This window comes from Delphinapterus leucas, chromosome 16 (genome assembly GCF_059928025.1).
Source record: "Delphinapterus leucas isolate spDelLeu-1000000601 "Yukka" chromosome 16, BTC_Dleu_Yukka2, whole genome shotgun sequence".
Taxonomy (NCBI): domain Eukaryota; kingdom Metazoa; phylum Chordata; class Mammalia; order Artiodactyla; family Monodontidae; genus Delphinapterus; species Delphinapterus leucas.
In genome coordinates, this window is record NC_143144.1 from 24,767,598 (window position 1) to 24,791,418 (window position 23,821).

The window sequence follows — 23,821 nt, forward strand, 5'->3', positions numbered from 1 at the left end:
TTACTGGCTGTGTGACACTGGGCAAGTTGTTTAACCCCTTTGTGCTTTGGGTTGTATCTCTGTAAAATGGGGTGATGATGATAAGAGTATCTCCATCTTATGAGTGTTGTTTTTAGGATTAAAAAAAGTTAAAATGAGTGCTTTGAGCAGTGCCTGTCTCTCCAGTAATAGATGTTGCAATCTCCCGAAAAGAGCCCATCTCCCCTCACCCCCACCCGCACAGGCACAGGCATACAGAGAGGGTCATGGGCTCAGAGCCAGGCTCAAATCCTGCCTCTGCCCTTCTTGGCTGCGTGCAAGTTAATTCACCTGTCTCTGTCTCAGTTTCCGCGTTCATGAATGGGCTGCTGTGAGTGCTGAGTGAGTAAATATGTGCAATACTCCTGCCTGGTTCACTAGAAGCACAGTATTACATCAGGTCTTAGCCCGTTTCCCCTGTATCTGGGCCCCTCCCCTGGTTAGTTGCTGCGCATCCTCAGATGTCAGATCAGCTGTCACTTCCCCACGAAGAACCAACCTAGTCGGTACCCCAGGACTGGCTCTCAGCACCTGGCCCCCGCTGGCCAGAGCTCTGATGACAGTGGCTGCTTCACGTTGATGTGTGTGGTTTGGAGACTCTTATGTGCCCCTCCCTAGAGAGTAAACTCCATGAGGACAGCCTCCATGTCTGCTCCGCTCACATGTGGGTCCCCGGCACTTTGCGTGGCTCTGCTGACACAGGTGCTCGATACCCATTTGTGGAAGGGAAGGGAGTGGGGGAGAGGCTCTGATTTCCGTCCCAGCACTCTTGCCCCCAGCCCCTACCCACTCCACTGCGGGGAACCCTGCTTCATCCTGCCCTGGGTCCACGGATGACCTCCGAGCCCCTGAAACCGGAGGTCCTAGGCCCCATGCTAACCTGGCTCCCACCCACGTCTGCACAGTCCAGGGCCCAGCTCCTTTCTCCCTGGCAGCAGCAGAGACTTAGTTTAGCTGGAAGAACTTTCTCATATGAAGGCTAGAAAGTTCACACAGGGACAGGCGCCTCCTTCCCCAATTTTCTGATCTGCAGAGCCTGGAGCAATATCTCTCCGTGGTTCTGGTGAAGCAGGGTGGCAAAGGCAGCTCGTGGCATCTGGAGGATCCTCCAGCCCTGTTTCATGGCCCTGGGAGTCTATGATCAGACGCCAAGTCCGTTGCACAAAGAGAACGGGGAGGGGGGGAGGGAGGGAGAAGACAGTTCCTCAGGCCCCCCACGGCAACCCGTCCGGCCCCCAGCACACAGGCTCCCGGAGCAGACGGGGCAAGTCCAGTTCTGGTGGGGGTGGGTTGAGCGTCTCCATTTCCTCCGCTTCGATTTCACTCGGCTCGGCTGCCTGCACTCCGGGGCATGCAGCCACACACAGGCCTGTCCCCTTAACAAAACCCATCTGTCCCTCTCCTGCAGTCCCTGGGATTCGGCCCACAGAGCCAGCACTGTGCAGCCCTGGCCCTGCCTCCGTGCCTTTGCTTTTCTCCCTGGATTGCCCTCCCCCACCCTCATCTCCATCGATCTGAATTCTGCCCAAGCCCAGGCCAAAGCCCACCTGGGACCACAGGGATAGATCCTAGCGGGGGACAGGCCTAAAAGTAAGTAATTTGGTTCAAGTGTGGCTCAGAGACACCAGACCAGGCCCTTCCCTCAAAGGGCCAGCTCAGTCTCCAGTGGGGCACCAGCCCAGTAGCAGCTATGGCACAGGGCAATGAGAAAGCTCCAGCAGCTGGAATGGAGCACCCACTGTGTGCCAGCATTGTGATCAGATTGGCACAGGGGCCAGAGCTTTGCCCAGCATGGTCATTTCAATGGGCAACTCCTTCCTTCAACTTCTGGTTCTTGTGGTCAAAAGGCAGGGTTGTAGACAGGACCCTCCATCACCCTCTCCTTTGTGGGAAGAGGGGGTCTGAGTTTCCCAGGAGGGGGAGGAGCGTGACCACATGTCGGCAGCAGTGCATGAGGCCAGGCCAGCCTCACTGTGGCAGGTGGAAGGAGGCAGGCCTGGCACCAGCTCAAGAGAGAAGTAGCCTTCATCTGGCCGCTCAGAAAAACAGGCTGGCACAGCAGGTGCTCACCCTTCTTCACATCTGGACCCCTCTTTTTGTTTTCTGATCTCATCTCATTTTACCCCTCCAGCTGTCCAGTATGGTCCAGTGGATAACTAATAGTATTCCTATTTTATGGATGAGGAAACCAAGGCCCAGAGGGGTTACATCTCTCTCTTAATACACAGTTAGTGGGGATGCTGGGACTAGACCCCAAGGTCCTGGCACTCCCAAAGATAGCTCAAGCGCGTATCCATATTGCCGAGCTCCGCATGGAGTGATGCTTCATCAGGATTTGGGGGCCAGCTGTGCTAACCCAAAAGAGAGTCCCACCACAGCCTCCAAGGGCAGGTGGGTTCTAATAGGAGTCATACACTAATATCAAAAATTAACTATTAAATGCTAAAGCACTTAGCCCTGTGCCTGATATATACTGCTCTATATGTGTAGCTACTGAATATTATTATTAATATTAACTCCTATTTAATAATTCCAGCTGGTAAGTGCTTCATGGCTTCCAAGGCACTTTCCACGGCAACACTTAAGAGGTTGGCAGGTGGGTAATATCCCCATTTTGCAGATTCTCCGAGAGGGCAGGTGCCAGGCTCAAGGTCATGGCTGTGGAGTGAGGAGCTCACCTGGCCTCTGCTGTGGGCTCCCTCCTCACACCACAACTTGGACCCACGCACATATTACAGGGGCCCAGGTTGAGCCTGAGCCCTTTAAGAGGCCTGTGGCTGAGCGTGGGGAGGGAGTGGGCCCTAAACCCCAGGCCAGGCCGGAGCTGCATTCTCTGGGGAGAGTAAGTGGCCACTTGGCATTTTCCCTTTGATACTGATACAGGCATTTTAATAGCTGCAATGATCAGGCTGGTGGTATTTCAGCTCTGGCTGTGTGGGGCATTCCAGGAGGCCCTGGCTTGCAGCAGGGGTGAAGCAGGAAGGCTTTTCTGTCCAGGGCCGCTGGAGGTCCACCCCAGGGCCTCAGAAAGTTTTACACCTGGCCCTGAGCCTCAGCCTGGGGATTTCAAACCAAGGGTCTCAAACTCTGATGCCTAAGGGGGCCAGGCTGGTGACCTAAGTCGGTGAGACTGGCCGGGGGTGGGGTGGTACTCTGGGTAGCTGGACAGCACATGCCCACCTAAAAGGGGCAGCCGTCACTCAGCACCACCCGATTGTTACCACAGCCCAGTGTTGCTGGATCTTCCCATTTACAAGAGAGATCAGAAATCTAGACCTACATGACATCTCCTAAGCAACAAATATTTATTGCGCACCTACCATGTGCCAGGCCATGTTGTAGGCACTGAGGATATAGCAATGAATGAAACAGATCAAAATATTCATGTCCTTGTGGAACTTGCTTTCTAGGGATGGAGACAATAAGCAATATAAATAAGCCAACAACAACAACAGAATCTGAAGGAGAAAATAAAGCAAGGAGGAAGGCTAGCAAGTATTTTGCAGAAGGGCGCTAGGGACCGGGGTGGGGGTGGGGGCCTCATGGAGAGCGAGCCAGGTGGAGGGAGGGTAAGAGCCTGGTGGGAGTGGTCCAGGGGAGAGCAGGCGAGACACCCTCCTTCAGGGAGTTTTTCTAGGAAAAGAGTTAAACAGAGTCCATGAGGATTTTTCATTTATTTTTTATGGTGGGAGGAAGAGCAGCATGTTTGCATAAAGATTGCATCAGGGGTGGGCAAGCGACCACTAAATCCCACTGGAAGACTGTTTTTGTAAGTACGTTTTTATGGGAACACAGCCGTGCTTATTCTGCTTTTCGCCTACGACAGTAGAGCTGAATGGTTGTGACAGAGATCATATGGCTCACACAGCCTAAAATATTTACTAGCTGGCCCTTCACAGAAAACCTTTGCTGACCCCCGGTGTAAGTGACCCAGGATAAGGGCGGGAGGGGGGGACTTGCCTGCGTGCTGGTGGAGGGTTGGCCTAACCTGAGAGCACAGATGCAGGTGGGCGGGTGTGCCTCGGGGCGGGAGCCTCTGGAAGGGCTCTTCTGTTGCTTCTGTTTTCGCGGTCATCAGGTGACAGTGACATTGGGGTTGGGGAGACAGAAGGTGTGAGAACTACTAGGACAGTGAGATGGAGGGACTGGGGTATGCTTGCTGGGCTTTCCTCTGAGATAATGATCATGAATGAAGTGAGGCCGGTCAGCAAGGCTGGGCGCTTTCCCCAGCTTCATCTGCTGCTTGGGTGCCGGAGTGGGGTAGGTGGAAACGTTGCATCTACCAGGTTTGTGGCTTAGCCCAGAGCATGTGCTGAAGGAGAAGGGCATCAAGACAGCCGAGGGTGGAGCCTGGGGAGTGATTATAGTCACTGGCCACAGAATTAGAGCTGAGAAGGAGGGAAGTGAAACATGGCAGGCGAGGAACAGTGGAAAGGTGAAAGGACCCATGGATTGAAGGACCAGGGGCTGGAAGGATCCCTGGGGTTGAGTATTAGAAGGAATGAGCTGCAGACGAGGGTCAGTGGGTGGGGCTGAGGCCCAGACTCTCAAAGGGCTGCGATGATGTTCCGATTTAATGCTTTTCAAAGATAAACACTGGGCGGGCCGAGAGAACACACCCACACCCTGAACGTAGCCAGTTTCACACCTCTGTGTCCCTGGTGGCTTTGCCCCCTCACATGTCTCCTGCCCCTCCTGATGGATGCTCCTGATTTCCGCATCTACCTTTCTCACCCAGGCCTCTTTCCTGAGTGCTGGAGCCACACGTGCCCCTCCCACCTGGACCCTTCCACTAACTCAGCTTGTCCTCAACCAAAGTCATCACCTTCCACAAGCCTGCCCTCGCCCCGTCCTTTCTCCATGGGGGCATCTCGGCCACCCACAGCAGAGCCCGGACCCTACCCCCTCACCAAGTCCACCCCATGCTCTGTCCATTTTTCCTCGTGCGTACCCCTTTCCGTCGCCCGCCTCTCTCCGTCGTGCTGCCAGGCCGTAGCCTGGACCACCAGCATCTCTTGGTTGGATGGGTGACTGACAGCCTTCAGAGAGGAGCCTCAGCCTCCAACCTTCTCACTGTCCTTGTCTGTTCTCAGCATGCTGCTGGAGGGCCCTTATACCAGCCAAATTTGACCATGTGCCTCCTCTGCTTCAAACCCTTGCTTGGCTCCTTCGGTCTGGACCCTTACCTGGGCACACAGGCCCCCATCACCCACTCAGCATTCAGAGTCTGCAGTCAGCTGGACACTTCTCAACGTGCTTCTCCCACGTGAGGCGCAAGCCCCTTTGCCGATGGGGATGGTGTCTTGTTCTCCATTTTGCAGTCTCTCAGTTAGTAGGAGCTCCATGTATATGGGATGAATTGAACAAAAATACCGAACTTGAAGGTGGAAGACCTGGAATTTAAGCTCTCTGTGGCTTACCTGTTCAAGGCAATTCCCCTTCGCTCTCTGAGTCTCAGTTTCCTTTATTGTAAACTGGGGCTGATTTGTGGCCTGCCTATTGCACAGGGCGCCGGTGAGGGTCAAGTGAAGGCTCAGGGAATGTGGAAGTCACTCCAGGTTTGCCTGAAGCAGAGGTTTGTGAGCAAGAGGCTTATCGGATCAACATTGGAGAGGGCGAGGGAGGCAGGGTGGGCAGAGGGTTGAGCCGTGACGCGGTCACGACAGAGGCCTCAGCTGGTGCCGTGGGGCTCTGCAGCTCATCCTGAATTGAGGCCTAGGGACCAGACGGTGTCTATGAGTAATTGAATGCGGGTTGCCGGGGGAGTGGATGTGACCCTGGTCAAGGCAACCGCTTAAGGTGAGAGTGGTTCCTAGAGAGGAGCTCAGCCGTCAGCAGCCAGCATACCTGGCACTAAGGGTGAGTCCTGACCCTCTCCTGACTGGGAGACCCGGATGGCTCACCACAGCATCTGTACTAGCTCTAGATTTTTATGGCTGTCAGTAAGCCATGGACATGTCAGGAATCTGTGTGCTGCTAAATTCAAAGTCTCTGCCCATCCTTCCTTCCTCACCCGAGTCCCTCCTGGCACACTGTCCCCTATTCTCCTCCTCAAACACTCGGCACACAGTCCCGTCTCTGAACCTTCACTTCTGCTGTTCCTTCTGCCTGGAACACGCTTCCTCCACATCTCTCCACGACTCATTTCCTTACTTCTGCCAGCTCTCTGCTCAAACGTCCCCTGCACAGAGAGAACTTCCCTGACCCCCGAGTTTAAAATACCACCTTCCGTCACTCTCCGTTCCCCTTACCCTGCTTTATTTTTCTCTGTAGTGCTTATTGCTGCCTGGGTTATATATTCATTTGTTTCTCTATTCATTGTCTGTCTCCTCCACTGGCAAATAAGCCCCTTGAAGAGCCCACAGGTTGTTGGTGGGAAGGGATGTGGAAGCAGGTATGTACAGTCCCTTCCTTGGAAAGTGGTACTAGTGAGCTAGGCTCAGAGCTGGGCATCACAGGGCCTTCCACCAGACCTTGTCCTGGGATGTCCTTGGTTTGCCCGGTGGCCACTCTGTGCCCACCTCGATAGTCATCCACCTAGTATTTGTGTGCCAGCCTCCCTTTCTGAGTGATGGTCTCCCCTTTGGGACATTCCTCGCTTTCTCCTCCTCCTGTGTGTTTTGACCTCCAGCCCCCTTCTGCTCTCCCCTCAACACTGTCGATCTGCCCCTCCCCCAACACACACACACACACACACACACACACACAGACACACACACACACACACGCACGCACACAGGCACACACACACAATGGCTGAGCTCCCTCTTCCAGGGGGGTTTGTACACACCCTTCTCCAGCAGGATGGAGTAGACTTTATATCAAAAGGCCTGAGTTCTCATCCCACATCCACCACATACTGGTTGTATGACCTTGGGCAAGTCACTCAGCCTCTCTGAGCCTCACTTTCCTTCGGCAAGAAATGAGGTCACTATTTAACCTACCTTAGAGTTTGATCATGAAAAATAGATGTGATTCCCTGTAAACGCGCCCAGCTTAGCGCCAGTACACAGTGGGTGCTCAGCAGACACTAGTTTGATGTGACTCCTCAGGAAGCTTTCCTGGCCTTCCCTCTCCACTGCCAAACCAGAGGTGACACCAAGTCCTATGACACCTTCCACGTGACTTCCTTTACCTTCATCCTGAGTGGCAGAACTCCACAGTAGTGGGAAGCCATGTGCTGGGGAAATGCTTGCGGGGAGCCAGCCGGCCTCCTAACCGGTTGACAGGTCAGGGTGGGGACCACAGTGCACAGGAGAGCCAGTCACAGCCAGCCACACAGTACAGGCCCCATGGGCCCAGATCTTCCAGTTTTTCAAGAGAAGTTAGAAACACAGACTTTCATGTGAAATCAGCCTCTTCAAAACACTGGGGACAAATTCAATGAAAAAAAAAAATCACTGGGGGAACCAAATAAAAATACATCTAGGGCTTCCCTGGTGGCACAGTGGTTGAGAGTCCGCCTGCCGATGCAGGGGACGCGGGTTCGTGCCCCGGTCCAGGAAGATCCCACATGCCGCGGAGCAGCTGGGCCCATGAGCCATGGCTGCTGAGCCTGCGTGTCTGGAGCCTGTGCTCCGCAACGGGAGAGGCCACAGCAGTGAGAGGCCCGCGTACCGCCAAAAAAAAAAAAACAAAAACAAAAAACATCTAAAGGCCAATTTGGCTCTGGGACCACCAGCTTCTAACTGCAGCACTAGCTTCAGAGAGAGGGGGTCCAGATGTCAGCCTTCCTCCCCTGTGACCTCGGCCAGGTTAGTCTCTTCTCTGTGCCCAGGTCCCTCACCTATAAAATGAGTGTAATAATAGCTAACATTTATTGATGCCTCCTGGGCACCTTTCTTTCTACGCACCAACTTCTTTGATCCTCTCAGTAACCAATAAGGTCAGGACTGTTATCAGCTCAGGAGCCAAGAACTGCTAGGATCCCAGGAGGTCTGACCCAGAGGCACACCTGTTAATCTCTGTCTTCCCCCCACCTCACCCCGCAATCCCCTCCCTCGGTGATGGTGAGGACCGAGGCGCTCAGCGCTCAGCGCCCTGCCCTTTCCAGGTGTCCGGGCTGGCAGGCGTGTACCTGTCATCGGTTCATCTCCACGGATGTGGCAGCTCCTTGAGGGCAGGCATCTCAGTCTTCTTGTTGCCACATCTTTGGGGCCTTCCAGATTGGCCCAAGGATAGGCAAGCTGGTGAGAAAGGGCTCTGATGGAGGGACAGAGGGCCTGCCTGTACCTGGCTCTGTGAGCAACACCGGAAGGAAAGAGGTCACTGTCCCTGCCCCCGGGATCCATAGGTGCCCAGAGCTAGACAGGAAACAATTAGCAGAGAGCCAAGAAGAGCAGGTCGTTGTGCCCGTGAGCTGCAGGAAGGCCACACTCCTTTATAGGGTCCTGTGCTCGAGTTAATTTCCTTCAGAGCTCTCTGAAGACATCAGACCCCGAGGTTACCAAGACGGGACCTCTCCGTCTGCTTCTTATTATCCAGATGCCCGGTGGCCAGCCTTTGATCCAGGACCAGTCCCCCTGCCAGCCCCCAGGCGGCCCCTCTCCCCCGCCCCCTCTCCCTTCCACCCCCCAGCCCCCAGCCGCTTTCCAGAACTTGGTGTTTACAACTCCCAGTGACTGCTCTTCTCTGTCTCCTTGTGCAGAAATGGAAGCTCCACTCACGGAGGCGCCGGGAGACCCTGAAGACGTCTCCAGGGTGTCACTGCCCGCCAGGTAAGGAGCCCTGCGAAGGGGTGACAAGGATGGGGACACACACCAGAGGCCCTCTCAGTGGCCATGCCATACCCTGTTCAGAGCGTCACTTTTCATTTGGAAGATGGAAATGACAGTGTCCTTGATGTTCACCCTCCATGTACCGATTGATTGGCCCCATCCCCCATCCATCATTCCTTTGCTTATTCAATCTTTCATTTATTCATCAACTCTTCTATGGGCCAGGTACTGTGCACACCGGGCTGTGAAATCAGGCAAGATAATGGGTGTGGCAACTTGTGAGGTGTTACGTGGAGTTGAAGAGAAGCCCCCCACTGTGCCTCTCGCTCCTGGCACATAGTCGGTTCAGAAGCGCTTGTTACCCAAATGAATGAATTACCCTGAAATTGCAAAACCTTGCCCCAGCTAGGTGGCTTAGGGGCCTGTGTGTTCACCGTCTGGTATCTAGGCCACACACACACACAAACAAGCTTAAGGTTGCTGGGTGATATGGTGTGATCAAGCTGATGGATTCCGAGTCTGCCTTTGCTGTTTCCTACCCTGTATGGGCAGCTCCCTACCGAGGATGTGTTCCAGTGCCCTTCCCCTGTGCTGTGTGGCCGCCTCCTTACCACATCTGCTCATTCAGTCCCAGCTGTGGCCTGGGTCCCAAGCACAGAGGTTTAACTGCATTGTCTGCAGTTAGTAATATTGACAAGTCATGGTTTTCTAAGTTACCCACCATCATTATTAAGCTACAAGAATGACAGATGGGCAAGTTTCACCGTTGCCATGAGTCATGGGAATGGGTTGCACCCCTTTGGGGCTGAGGGAGGAAGCTGAAACAGGGTGTGGAGCAAGGTACCACTCCCAAGGAGCCACCGAGGGTTTGCCCTGCTCCAGGCCGCTGCCAGCTCAGAGCGTGGCCCTGGATGCCCGCTGTGGCAGGACACTCCACTGGACACAGAGGCCGAGGAGCCCTAGGAGCGCCCACTCAGGGTCCCCAAGCCAGGGACGAGAGGCCGACAGATGCTGAACATGTGGGAAATGGAGGGACCACATTCACTGGAGAGTGAGTGGGCTGAGTCACAGTTCAGGTGCCACGGGAGCTGGTGAGACCGTGACGGGATTCAGCTGGCCTCAGGCAGAAGAGGGTCATCTGGGTTAATTAAAAGGGTGTCCAGGAGCCCTGGGAAGCTCCCTCCCTCCCTTGGGGTCCCAGAGATTGAGCCATGGGATCTGTGATGGCTTTTGGGGAAAGAATGCCAGGATTAATGAGATGAGATGAAGGTGAGGGTGTGTTGACGGGGCCTGGGCAGAGCAACTGTGTGCATCGGGGTTTCTGGGGCAGCCCGCGTTTCAAACCACCGTGTCTATCGTCCTCGTAGCTCTTGGTCAGTTGCAATTGTTCTTGCTTGAAGTATAGAATGCTGGTGAAGGGCAGGAGACTTGGAACCATGGAAGATCTAGGTTTGAATTCCAGCTCTGACGTTTACCAGCTGTGTGACCTTCAGAGAGTTATTTAACCTCTCTCTGCCCCGGTGGCCTCGTCTGAGAAATGAGGATAATACCCACCTTGCAGGTATTTGGCAGAGGTTCAGTGAGGTCCTCATAGAGAGTACTTAGTACTTCCCTGATTCCTAGTGAGCACTACTGTTATTTTTTTTGTTTTTCTCCTCGATTCCTCTTGCACTTTAAAGATGCACTGAAATCCTTATCAAACACTGTGTCCTGGTGTCGGGGGCACATTTACGGGCAGACAGGCTCGTCCTTCTCCCTTCCCCGCCTGATTGGGTTTCTCATGTCCTGCCTCCATTAAAGTGGGGGCCTACCAATAGGTATCCATTTAGTGCTTGGGAGAGTCTGACTCAGATGGTCCTGGGAGGCTGAGAGCTAGGAAGGGATGTGGCAGGAGGGAGGAAGGACTTGGAAAGGTGCTTCAGCTCTTGGATGGCAAGGAGGAAGCTGTGAAGCAGTATGAGCCGCTCAGAGGTCGTGGAGAGGAAGGATGCTCGGAGGTGCTGGGGGGGAAGAAGGGCTTGACACTGGTCCTCTGTGCGAAGGGCCACCAGCAGGGACTGAGTTGGCCAGGAGATGGGAGGAGAGTGAGCAGGGGAACCTGCGAGGGGTGTCCCGAGTGTTGGAGAATTCCCCAGAGGGCAGTTTGGCCCGAAATATATAGCTCGGAGCCAGGTGAGCAACACCGGGAGAATATAGATGCCCCAAACTGAGGCAAAATCAGAAGGAGAGTAAGATGCTCTCCAGCGTTTTGCAGAGTCAGCAGGGAAGGACTGGAGGGCTGCACAGAGGTGTCTCAGACAGCAGAACGATAGAGTAAAATGCATCTCCTAGGATGGGCTGAGTCCTGCTGGGTCCCTGAACCTGCCCCCTCTGCCCAACCTGAGGCTTCGCACCCCGTGGTAAAGGTACCTCCTCCACACTAAGGCCTGGGCCACATGGCTGCCAACCTTGTGCTGAGTAACAGCGGTCACTGCCCCTGCCCCTCCCTGGGCACCCACTCTGTACCAGGCACAGTACTGAGCACTTGACATTGATGGATGACCTTCTCTGGAACGCTGGAAACAGGCGCAGTGGAGTTCTGGCATTCTGAAATGTCTGCGGTCCCCAAAGTCAGTAAAACACCACTCTCATCCTTGTACGTGAATCATGCATCTGCGATTATTTGCTTAGGGTCAGAGTTTATAAACCACTTTATGAACCATTTTAAGGCTCCTGATGCTTGCAGAAAGACTTACACGATTGTAAAGTGCCGCAAAGCATTATTCACTCTTTTTCTGGCCAGCGCCTCATATTGTGCGCCACACATAGTAGATCCTCAATGAATGTTCAACAAATTATCATCAATAATCATTGCTGGGTGATTGGAAGCTTTCCGGTGTTCTCCATCTGACCTCCGGTTGGCTTTTGAAGCCTCTCCCCCTCCGAGACAGCTCTGACTCTTGCCTGGTGCTGAAATCACTTGCTGTTAGGACACAGCAAATAAACACACACTCTTCCGTCTCACTGTGGCCACTGGATTTGGAACCTAGAGCCCCAGACCTGTGCCTGCCCCCAGTTTTCCTCTGCAGCCAGCCGGGCCACGGCTGGAGCCCTGTGGTGGGTGTGTTCTTCCATGTGGCAGCCTCGGGCCCCTGGGCAGCATCCAGAAGGCTTGGGACACATAATCGTGGGCAGAAAACCCACCTCTTTCCCTTCCTACTCTGACCTCGCCAGCATCCTCCCAGGATCCTCCCTGTCCCAAAATAGCCATCTACTAGCTGAGATCTGACTGCATCCTGCTTCTGGGCTGCATGCACTGTTTGCCAAGGGAGGGATGGGCCTGCAGCCCTGGGATGGGATGCCAAAGGTCGGGCCTTGTTAGAAGGGTCACAGTGGCCAGAAGTTCAGAGGAATAGGTGTGGGCCATTTGCAAAGCGTTTGGCCTGGTGGGACAGGAGAAGGGCCTGGGAAGACATATACAGGCTGTGGGACTTTCTAGGCCACTTGAGAAGAATACACAGATCAGGGAAACTCCCCATCCTCTGTCCCTGTTCTGAGTAACAAACGAGGAGCAGGACAATATAGGCTCCAGTCGGCAAGGAAGCAGCTACTTCAGGCCCGCCACGCTGGGGCTGGGCGGGGTGGGCATCAGGCAGGACGGTCCGTGGTTGCACACACAGAGGGAGCCGTGACCAGCTGAGCCGCTGGAGCAGATCCCCTCACAAGCTGGGTCTCATCTCTAAGGCGAAGAATAGGCCAGAGTCATGTGCTGACCACCAAGCCAAGAGGTCTGGACTGCAAGAGCGAAGGCAAGGGGGTGATATGGTCAGGTTTGGGCATGAGCGCCATCGCCAGCACTGGTCCACAGGATGGATGGAGGGGAGAGAAGATGCCTTCAGCCAGGCTAGTGGGAGGGGCAGTAGCCATCCTGTGGTTTAGGACTGCCAACGTGAGGTGTGCACGAAGTGCGGCGGATCCCAGAGGAGCCTGGGACTCTGGGAAGACTTCACTGAGGAGGTGGCACTGGAGGGTGGCTGTAAGGAACAGGAAGCAGGTGGGAAGGCGTATAGTTATAGACTCAGCTGCCCCCAAAACCAGAGACACCCCACCCCACCCGCCACCCCCACCAAACACAGGGATTCCAACAAGGTAAAGGGGGAGGTCTCTTCCTTAGCAGGCCAGAGGACAGTGGTCCAGGCTGGGAGGCTGGCCCTGCCATCTCCATCATGTGGCTTCCATCTCTGGGGCCCTGGCAGCTGCTCTCTTCTCACCATCACATGGCCAGTGTAAAGGGGGAGGGGCCCAGGGGAGTATATGCCCAAACCCTTAAGTGCAAAACTTGGAAAGAAAAATAAAACATGCATCACTTCTGCTCATAGCCCATTGACCAGCACTTAGCACATGGTTACCCCCCATGTCCAAGGGAGGCCAGGCAGTGTTTTTTGCTGGGTGGCTGTATGCCCAGATACAACTTTATTGTTATGGGAGGTAGGAGAACAGATACCGAGGAACTCTGCATAGAGGGCATTCCAGGGTGAATCATGACACGGACAGAGGCTCAGAGGGTGAGAAAAAGGCAGGTTTGTTTAGGAATGGCAAGCAGTTGAAGGAAGCTGGAGCATAGAAGTAGTGATGGAAAATATGGGTGGAAAAAGACAGCAAAGTGACAGGCTGAGGAGATCTGGCTGTCTCTGTTCAGTGGGGGGCAAGCGGTTGTCATCCTGAGAGTGGTAGTTTTTTGGCAATGGCCGCCTGCAAGGCTTTGCTGAGTTAGATTCTGCGGCTGCAGCCAGGCTCATCAGAAAATGTGGCAATTGCTTAATGATGTCTGATATGATAGGAGTTAATGTGCTGCTATGCCTGTGCCCTGGCTTCGTTACCCCACAGGAGATGACGTGGTGTCAGAGAGGTTTGGGGAAGTGGCAGTGTGACCTGATCCAATACATATTCTAGAGCAATAACTAGGAATGACGTGAAGGATGGCTTAGAGGGCAGAGAAACCCCTTCCAGCAACAAAGTCTGTGATTCTGTGAACAGAGCTTTATTTTCTCATGCCCTGCTATTTGTGTTGAGGTTGGAACTGCCTCTCGGGCTTGGTTATTTTCCGTAGGTGGTGAGAGCTGGTGTCCACATGTCCTAAAGTCCTTCCTTTGTCTAGCATGGCCCTGTTTGTCCTGGCACCAGATTTCACCCCCAACAGTCTCATGGTGTTTACAAGGGCAGAGCCTATGGCCAGAGCGTCCATCCCAAACTGGGCTGCAGTAGAGCAGATCCATAGCCCCGCTTTCTTTGTGGCTCTCCTTATTTCAGACTTGGCTAACACAGAAAAAGGGAGAATTCAGACCAAAGTATCCTTTGGTGCCATTGGTGAAGAAAAGGATTGCAGGGCTGGTGGTTGTTTTAGGGAGGACGTTTAAACTAAAGAAATACTGTTTTCAGGTACCTCAGAAACACTGCTTTACGTGTAAATAATTGATGGGTTAATTCTGAGTCATTCTTGGCTATTCCTTAAAACACATCCCTGAGGACCAGTCTGGGAAGAGACCCTCCTATTCAAGTCAGACTCTCCCTTGTTCTGCTTTCACATGCTGTGTCAGCTTTGTTCCCCCCTCCCCCGTCCCACCTCCTTCTCCTGACTTTGCAGTCCTTTGCAGACCCATCTGACCTCCCAGATGCTCAGGCTCCAACCCATTGTGGCAGCATCAGTGTCCCCTTCTCCCGCACCTCCTATGCTCCATCAGTTCCACTCCTCTGCTCAAAAAGCATCCATGGTTCCCTAGTGCTTATATACACCCCCTACCCCAATGATAAGCCCACCTTATCTCTCTAGCTTAGTCTCTGACCAATATTCCACCGTGCTGTACTCCTTTTCCTTCAGTAAAATTGGGCTGCTCACCCGTCCTGCCTGTACGCTAGTGTCTTACCTGTTCGCATCCACTCATGCTGTTCTGGTATCTTTGTTCTCTGTTTCTACCTGATGAACTCTTCACCCCTCCAGGCCTGCTACAGCATCCCCCCGCGGTTCCTTCTGTCCTTCTCTCCCAACATAGTTCTGCTGTTCGGTTACTGTGTTAACATAATGCCTGGTGTGTGCTCAATGTATAATCCAGGCAAAACCACGGACTGCGACAAGTAATTTGTCTTCAAATGAGAAGTGAAAACAGACCTAGACATATATACCTGCGAAGGTTTCTCCTTGGCCATCATCATTAATGATTTGATGTAGGTTCTACAGGTGCTTGACAGCAAACCTCAGTATGAGGCACTTACATAGTGAGGGGAGCCTTTGTGGGTTTCCAGCCAGGGAGAACCTTCCCCGCCTGCAAACCCTACCAGGCAGCCTTCTTGACATCTCCCCCTGGGTGGGTTACAGGCCATCCATCCTCAAAAGGCACGTGGCTGAAGTCAGTGTCTTTCCCCTACACCTGGCCCTTTCCCAATATTCCCAGTCCTGGGGAATGGTGCCATCAGCCCACCTGGGCTGGAACCTGGGCATCAGCCTGGACACCACCTTTTCCCTCCCATCCCCTTCACCACTGAGTCTCAGGATCCCACTCCACCGATTCCCTCCATCTCCACGACCATCACCCTTGTCAGGCTGCCACCATCTCTCACCTTACTCGCTGCAATAGCCCCTAACTGACCTCTTCCAATACCCCTTCACCCCGAAGCCAGATGGTCTTTTTAAACTTAATGCATAACCCTAGTTAAAGTACTTCATGGGCTTCCCTGGTGGCGCGGTGGTTGAGAGTCTGCCTGCCGATGCAGGGGACGCGGGTTCGTGCCCTGGTCCGGGAAGATCCCACATGCCGCGGAGCGGCTGGGCCCGTGAGCCATGGCCGCTGAGCCTGCGTGTCCAGAGCCTGTGCTCTGCAACGGGAGAGGCCACAGCAGTGAGAGGCCCGCGTACCGCAAAAAAAAAAAAAAAAAAAAAGCACTTCAGCGCTTTCTATCACCCTTAGTATAAAGGCCCAAGTCCCTAATGTGATCTACCCACCCCCCACGTCTCCCTCCTGCCATTCTCCCTTCTGCATCCCCAGCAGGCTCCCTGGTGACACCCATGCTGCTGGTCATCTGATGGCATTTGGATGGAGAGGCTGTAGGTGAAGGGAGCCACAGTCAAACCAGAGCGGGGACCTTGTGCTTTAGAAATCAGACAACTAGTCAATAAAGCTTGCACCCTGGGCTCCAAATGAAGGCACGTCCTGGAGCCTTTATGGCCCATTTCAGCCCCAGCTTTCCCCAGAAGAGGAGCTGGCTGTTGCCTTTGGAGAGGGCACCTGACTGTAAGGAAGCTTCCGGCCCTCATGGAAAGGGAAGGGTCAGGGAACGGCCATAGAGCTGGGAGCTAGGTGCCGCCCCCAAAGAAAACACTGCCCCCATCTGCCCCTGGAAGCGCCTCTCCTCTCAAGGTCCTCAGTTTGGAGTTTTAGAGCTGCCTGGGGAATTCTCTAAAGTTAATTTCTTCCCCATTTCCTCTGGAAAGCACTTCCAGATCCCCAGCCCTCCTGGACGTCGCTGATAATGTGTTTCTCCTAGATCGGCTCTGATAACACCCACCCGGGTGGTCGCAGAGATTTGTAGAGAAAATAAAAATAAGGAAATGGAGGGTTCCGGACAGGCAGTGTGCTGTGCCCGGAAGGGCCCGGGACTGGGAAACGGTCCCAGACCCTGAGGACTCTGAGCAGGTCACTGCCCTCTCTCTGGGCCTCAGTTTCCTCGCTGGTAAAGAGAGCTCAACGCCTTTGAAGAACAATTTGGCAGAATCTGGTCAAGTGTGGAGAGCTGCCCCCCTCCCAGCCACATCCTAGAGAAACACTCCCACGTGCTTAAGAGAGGGAAGGGTGTCCACCTCTGCACTGTGTGTGCTACTGACAAAAGGAAAAGAAAACCTAAATGTTTGTCAGGAGCAGAGTGGAGACACAAATTGCAGTACTTTCATCAGTGAAATACCTTACACAGTGAGCACGGATGTACTTGACCTCCAGACCAAGCAATGCCATAGATGAATCTCATCCTATTGAGGGAGAAAGCAAATGAGAAGAGAATATTTACAATATAATTCATTTATGTAAAATTAGAGACATATAAAACAACACCATACATTGCTCAGGGAGTATATGCATAAGTAATAAGTATGTAAAGAAATGCGTGGGAGAGGAGTGATGAACATCAAACTCAGTGGAGGGGGGCGAGGAGGAGGTAGAGATTGGGGTCCCGGGGGGTTGGCTGTATTGGTAACGATTAAGCTGGATGGTGGGTATGCCAGGTTCATTATATTTTTTTGTAAACCTTTTTAAAGATATAATTCACATATACAATTCATCTATTTAAAGTATACAATTCAGTGGTTTCTAGTATATTCACAGAGATATGCAACCCTCACCATAGTCAATTTTAGAACATTTTTATCACCTCAGAAAGAAACCCCGTACCCTTTAGCAGTCATCCTCCATGACCCCAACCTTCCCAGCCCCAGAGAGCCACTAATCTATTTTCTTTTCTTTGGATCTAGTGTAATGTTTTCAAGGTTCATCCATATTGTAGCATGTGCCAGTATGTCATTCCTTTTTATTACTCAGTAACACATCATGTTAAACCTTTTTGAATATCTACAACATTTCAAGATAAAACATTTTTTTTTTTTTTTTTTAATTTTTATTATTTTTGCGGTATGTGGGCCTGTCACTGTTGTGGCCTCTCCCGTTGCGGAGCACAGGCTCCGGACGCGCAGGCTCAGCGGCCATGGCTCACGGGCCCAGCCGCTCCGCGGCATGTGGGATCTTCCCGGACCGGGGCACGAACCCATATCCCCTGCATCGGCAGGCGGACTCTCAACCACTGCGCCACCAGGGAAGCCCCAAGATAAAACATTTTTAATCATAAGTTTGATTAGAAGATACTGTTGGATTAGAAGATGTTGAAGGAAGCTTTGGGCCTGATTCTGTAATACCTAATTGGCATTCTCCACCAACGAGGATGTGCCACCGCTTGGAGCTTAAGTCCCATGTGTGGGGCCTTTGCCACCTCTGGCAGCAATAGTGCCAGCCCTACCAGGACCCCTGTCTAGGGGCCCAAGCCTTATTCAGCTGGACTCTGGCACCCAATCCCCCCTGGTTGCTGTGCTGCCCCCTTTCCCTTTCTCAGGGTCACCACCTCTGAGACGTCTCCCATGACTCTCCCAGGCACAGCTGGTGGCCCTGGGAGCATCCAGGCATTGAGGGCTGACAGCCCTGCAAGGTCCTTATCTTTTCTGAGCATCGGTCTCCACCACTATAAATTGAAGGTACTAGGGCCCACTTAATAGAGATGAATATTCAATGAAATGTTATGTATCTATTATCCAGAGTCTTTGTCAGGATTTGCTTTTTTTTTTTTTAATAAGAGGCATGTTTTTAATTTTATTTATTTTTGGCTGCATTGGGTCTTCGTTGCGCGCGGGCTTTCTCTAGTTGCGGCAAGCAGGAGCTACTCTTCGTTGCGGTGCGCGGGCTTCTCACTGTGATGGCTTCTCCTGTTGCAGAGCACAGGCTCTTAGGCACGCGGGCTTCAGTAGTTGTGGCACACGGGCTCAGTAGTTGTGGCTTGCGGGCTCTAGAGCGCAGGCTCAGTAATTGTGGCGCATGGGCATAGTTGCTCTGCAGCATGTGAGATCTTCCCAGACCAGGGCTCGAACCCATGTCCCCTGCATTGGCAGGTGGATTCTTAACCACTGCGCCACCAGGGAAGTCCCAGGATCTGTTTTCATATCTCTGTCTTCCCCGTTACAGGAGGATGACCCTGGGCAGGGCTGTGCTGTCTGTAGGGAGAAGCAATTGCCCGGCTTCAGTAGCCGTGGTTCCCAGTTGACCTGCCCTCGAGAATCAGGCTAACCCAGCGCCTACAGGTGTGGGCTCTGAATTCCATCATCCCCGGGGTCAAGTCCCAGAAATCCCATTCTACCCCTATTAGTCGTGGGACTGTGGATGAGTTACTCTGTTGACCTCAGATAAAATGGGAATAATGATAGTACCCACCTTATTGGGCTCAACATGGGGCCTGACACATACTTGGCTCTTAACGATTGTCCATTGCCGTGATGATGATGTTGATGTTGTTGAGTGGAAGAGGCTTTTGCCCAGTTGCATCCGGCCATGTGAGGTCCTGGAAGAGAATGCACATCACGCACTGAAGGCAACACGGGACTGTGGTTGAAGCCGCAGAAGGTGCTCGCTCCCTCCCGCTTCCCTCTCTGCCCTGCTGGTGGCTAAGTCATTCCAACACTGACTTAAATTCTGGATACCTTTATACAGGACACGGGGCTCTGCGCTGCAGGTTGCGAAGCGGGTGAGCTGCATGCCTGCCCTCAAAGAGGTGATGGCAGCATTTGCGGTGGGGTGGGAGCCCTCAGGGGGAACCCCAGCTCTCTATGCCTTGATTTTGAGCATCGGAAAGGCCACTTAACCGTCCCAAGAGAAGTTTCTACCACAGTGGTGCTAAAGGAATGCCGGGTGCTGCTTTGCAGGAAAGGGGCAGTAAACCGGAAGGGCCATGGCCCTTACAAGAGGCTAGAAGGTAGGGCACGCTGGACATGTGGACACATCCCTCAGTTCTTCCTGGAGCCACCCTGCCGCGCACGCCCTTGCTAGAGCCCCACTCCTTGTCACAGCCCAGCCAGCCTCTCAGCTACTCCCCGGCAGATTGCTGTCCACCATCCAGGCGGCTTGGATGGTCTCTGACAGCAGCTAGTCTGACTGCCCACTTCGTACCTCGTGCACCTCACTTCTTCCTCCCAGCCTCTCTCTGAGGTTAAGACTCACGTGACCATGTTTTCTCGATGAGGACTCTGAAGCTCAGAGCACTCCGCTCAAGGATACAGGGTTAGGAAGTGGCAGGGTTGGGACCTGAAACAAGCCCTGAAACGTCAGAAGTTACTTGCTTCTAGTGTACATTCTCCAGCCACCAGAGTGCTCCCCGAGAGCAAACTGAGGACTTGGCAATGGCCATAATGCTTGTCCAGGGAGGTGGTGTCAGATAAGGCTGGAGGACATTAATTAATAATGATAACAACATGTATCGAGGGCTTACTCTGTGCCGGGCTCTGTTATAAGCGCTTCATCACATTATCTCATTTAATCCTCATAATTACTTTATGTGGCAGTTACTATTATTATCTCCTTTTTACAAATGAGAAGACCGAGGCCCAGAGAGGTTATGTAATGTGGCCAAGGTCACAGAACTAGCGTGTGCTGGAGCCAGAATTATTTTAACCCAAGAAGTCTGACTCGGAGCAAACCAGAGCAGTGTCAGAATGCAGCCTCGCTCTCCCGCCCTCTGTCTCTGTCACTTTCACTCACTCCCTCCCTCAGCAAACACTGGCTGTGTGCCGTGCCGGGTCCTCAGGAGACTCAGGGGGGCTCACAGTTCAGGTGAAGGGGTGCACAGGTAAAGCAACAGCTGCTGTGGAGACCAAGGGCTCCGGTGGGGGCAGGTGGGTGCTCTGCGTGAGGCAGTCCAGCTGCAGTCTTGGGGTCACCTCTGTGAGGTGGGCCGCAAGCAGGACGGGGACCGATGCTGTTGACGGTGGCCTGCACAGCTGGCATTTGTACCTAAGGCCCTAGCCCAGGGGGGTCAGAAGAGACCCAGTAGCTCAGCTGCACCAGGCTCCTCGGTGAGAAGCAGGAGAGCCCCCCAGCTCTGCACTAGGGGGTGTGGCAGAGGTCGGCGGGAGTAGGGGAGGGAGAGAGGAGAGGATTCCAAAAGCGTCTGGCCCTGCAGTGGCTGAGTGGCAGCAGGGCTGGCCCTGGGCCTGCCTGCTCGTTCCTTCCAGCTCGCTTCGCGAACTCCTCTGCAGCCCGGCTCTCCTTCCCGGCCTCTCTGGCCTTTGCCATCGGCGAGGCAGGTATGGCAGGCAAGGCAAGTGGGAATGTCTCCAGTGGGCGGGGCGTGCAGCGAGAGGAACCGGGGGCGGCTGGTTTGGCGCCCCTGGCACCGCATCCCTTGGCAGGCGAACGCCTCCGCCTGGTGGAGACCCTGGGGAGGCTCGTGGGGCCTGGAATGAGGGTCGAGCGGGCAGAGGGCTCCAGCAGTGCGGCCTGCCGCTTCAGCCAGCCCAAGTGGGGAGGAAATGCATGACCGCCTGGCGTGGCGCCGGGCCCAGCAGGCGTGGGTGGCTGAGTGGACGCCAGCTCTCCACACAGCTCTGCGCACAGTCACGGGGCCGCCTGGCGCACGGTGAGGAGGCCAGGGCAGCTCCCAGACCTCGGGGGGCAGCGGGACAGAGCAGGGGGCCGTGGGCTCCCAGCATGTTGGCGTGGGGGGCTGTCCCAGCCGTGCCTCCAGGCTCCCTCCCAGACACCTAGGGCCTGAGGGCTTCGGCGGCCGGAACGTCCTCTTCGTGGCCCTTCAGGCTTAGAAGCTGGTGCCTGTCCTCCTTCAATGAGCCTCTCCTTTCCCTCAGGCGCTCGTGAGTCTGGACACTGGCCGCAGGGCCATTGCCATGGCCTCACCCTGTCATGGCGCCTTCACTGGCTCCGATTGGCGGGCCTCCGTGTCGCTATAGTTTCCGGTACTTGACAGCATCACCCCGGCTGCTTCGCTCTTTGCTGATTGGTGCCCAGAGGTGTTGACCGGAACGTGATGTTCTGTTTTTACCTCAGGGAGTGGGGATGAGGAAGGGTCAGATGACTTACTGGACTGAATGGACGCTGACTCTGAGAAACAACGCTGGAAGTTCACGGAGTTTTTTTCTTTTTTTAATCATGTTATTCTTTTGAAATCATGTGCCCTTGAGTCTGGAAAGTCTGTTCAACAACTCTAGAAGAATCCGGCTCCCAACTCTTACAGTTATAATCCTGGCATCTGCCAAGTGCTCCCCAACTTAGCTGAGGAAGGAACAGGAGGGCAAGCTGGGCATTGAGCGAGGGGAGTGCAGAACCTGTAAGGTATGGGGTGAGATCGGCCTAATTCTGGATCCTGACCAGGTACGGAAGAGGGGGTTCCTGCAGGGACGGAGGGGGGCACATCTCCTCCTTACAGCTGCCAGATCCAGACCTCGACACCAAAGGGACATCGTCAGAGGCCACCTTGGGCAGGGAGGCAGTGGCAAACCCTTTCTTTGAAGGAAACTTCCCTGCAATCCAAACTTTACCTGTCATGTAAACACAGGGGCAGAGCCCCACAGGTGGGATCGGGGTGTCTGACTGGTGACCCCTCCAGGTAGCTTGATGCTCTAGGAGCAGGACTCAGAATCCACCGGTGTCATCCAACCTGTTCACTTTGTAGTTGGGGAAAATGAGGCTCTAGGAGGAAGAAAGGAACTTTCCCCAATCTACACAGCCAGATGGGGAGTGGCCGCGCTCTCTCCGCCATGTCTTGTCCTCCAAACGGGTCCCCAGAGGCACACCTGGGGCCACAGGGAGAGAGGACTTCTATGGAAACTGAGGCAAGGCGAAGGACTGTAAAGTAGCCCAGTGGCCAGTGTCGGCCAACACCGTAATGTGTCCTGAGGCCAGGAGCTCCCGCCAAGCTGGGTATCTGGTTCCGGATTCATCTGTCCATTAGACAGCCTGTCCTTCCTGCCAGAACAAAAGATGCTGTCATGTCCCTAAAGCTGATTGGCCCCTGAAGCCACCACCCACCACACGACTATTTCCAGGGATGAATCCAGATCCAGTCTTCTCGACTCCTCCCCGGGGGCATGTGTCACTCCCCCGTCTTGCTTCTGAGGGCAGTAGGTTCCTTGCAAATTCGAAATCAGCCTTGACTCTCACTTCTTCTCCATCCTCTCTGCCCATCTCCTTGTAGGGTGGACACCTAAGGCAGTAGGATCGTGTTTCTATAGAACAACAACTCCAAGATTCTGCTTAAAAAAAAAAAGGAAAGAAAGAAAGAAAGAGACATACAGAGAAGGAACAATGAGATGTTATTATCCAGAGGAAGCTCAGGCTGGGGACCCATTTCTGATGTTCATTTTAGCAGCTGTGTGGGAGGGCTGGATGTACTCACAGCATTTGCCCACCTTGACAACCCCTGTGGATATGATGAGTCACTCTCTTGGTCTTGGGAAGCTCCGAGATCCCCCAGCCCTTCTCCATTCCCGTATGACCCAGTCCTTGTCATCCAGCCAGCAAAGGAGACCAGGGCCCTGTGGACTGCTTGCCCCTGGGCACTCCATCCACCAAGTCCTGGGCAGGGCAAGGTCTGCCCCTGCTCCAGGGCATCCAGGCAGCCCTTTCCTCATGTTGCAAGGGGCCACACATCCTCTCATCCCTTCCAGACTCGTGTCAGAGCCGGACAGGCCTAGACAGGATCTAGTTTGAAGTCGGGCTTTATAGACAGAGTCTAAGACCCAGAGAAGGCAGGAGGTTCCTTCAGACATGTGTGGAAGCATCTGGACTAATGAGTGGTGAGATTGTCTGCTGGCTGAGTTCTAGGATTTGACTATGTTACAGTTACTGGGCAAGTGACTTAACCTCTCTGAGCCTCAGCTTTCTCATCTGTAAAATGGGGATAATGATACCATCTATCTCATTGCACTGCTGTGGGCACTGAGATGTAGGTAAAGCTCTCGGCACAGTGCCGGGCACAGGGGAGGTGCCTACTAAATGGTACTGAGCTGCTGTTACTCACCTCTCCTGAACACCCACCCAGTACTCTTTTGACTGCCCACATTGCCTCTCCTCCTGAGCCTCTGAAACACCATTGCCCTGGGACCAGCCCTTCCAGAGGAATCTGTTTGAACAGCTGCCTGTTGGCTGCAGCAAATCTCCACTGAGCCCCTGCTGTATACAGAGCACTGGGCACTCAGGTGGATACAACATTTGTAAAGGCTTCAGATCTGCACTGAGTCGTGGCTCTTGTGAACGCGGTGTAGCCCTGACTCTCTGGGCCTCGGCTCCCGTGTCTATAAAATGGAGCTATGACAGTCTCACTGAGTGAGTCTCTCAGTGAGTTCATGTGTATGCAGCTCCTTTGAAAGTTCTAAAGTGAATTGCCATTTGCTGCAAACATACCAGTTGCTATTTTCATGATTTACACAAAGACAAGCAAGATCTTGTCCCCGCCTTCTAGAAGCTCATCTCCTGACTGGGCCCTAAGCAGTGTCCACAAGAATCATTTCACCACTT

General features: G+C 53.7%; 1 protein-coding gene across 1 annotated transcript in view; it reads left to right on the plus strand.

The window, feature by feature from the left end:
- Positions 1 to 23,821, plus strand: part of LOC149747236 (collagen alpha-1(XIII) chain-like) — a 63,597-nt gene that overhangs the window by 12,639 nt on the left and 27,137 nt on the right. Inside the window, exon 2 of the mRNA XM_089897613.1 lies at positions 8,666 to 8,735. Coding sequence (XP_089753739.1) covers positions 8,666 to 8,735 — 70 coding nt within the window. The remainder of the gene's footprint in view (positions 1 to 8,665; positions 8,736 to 23,821) is intronic.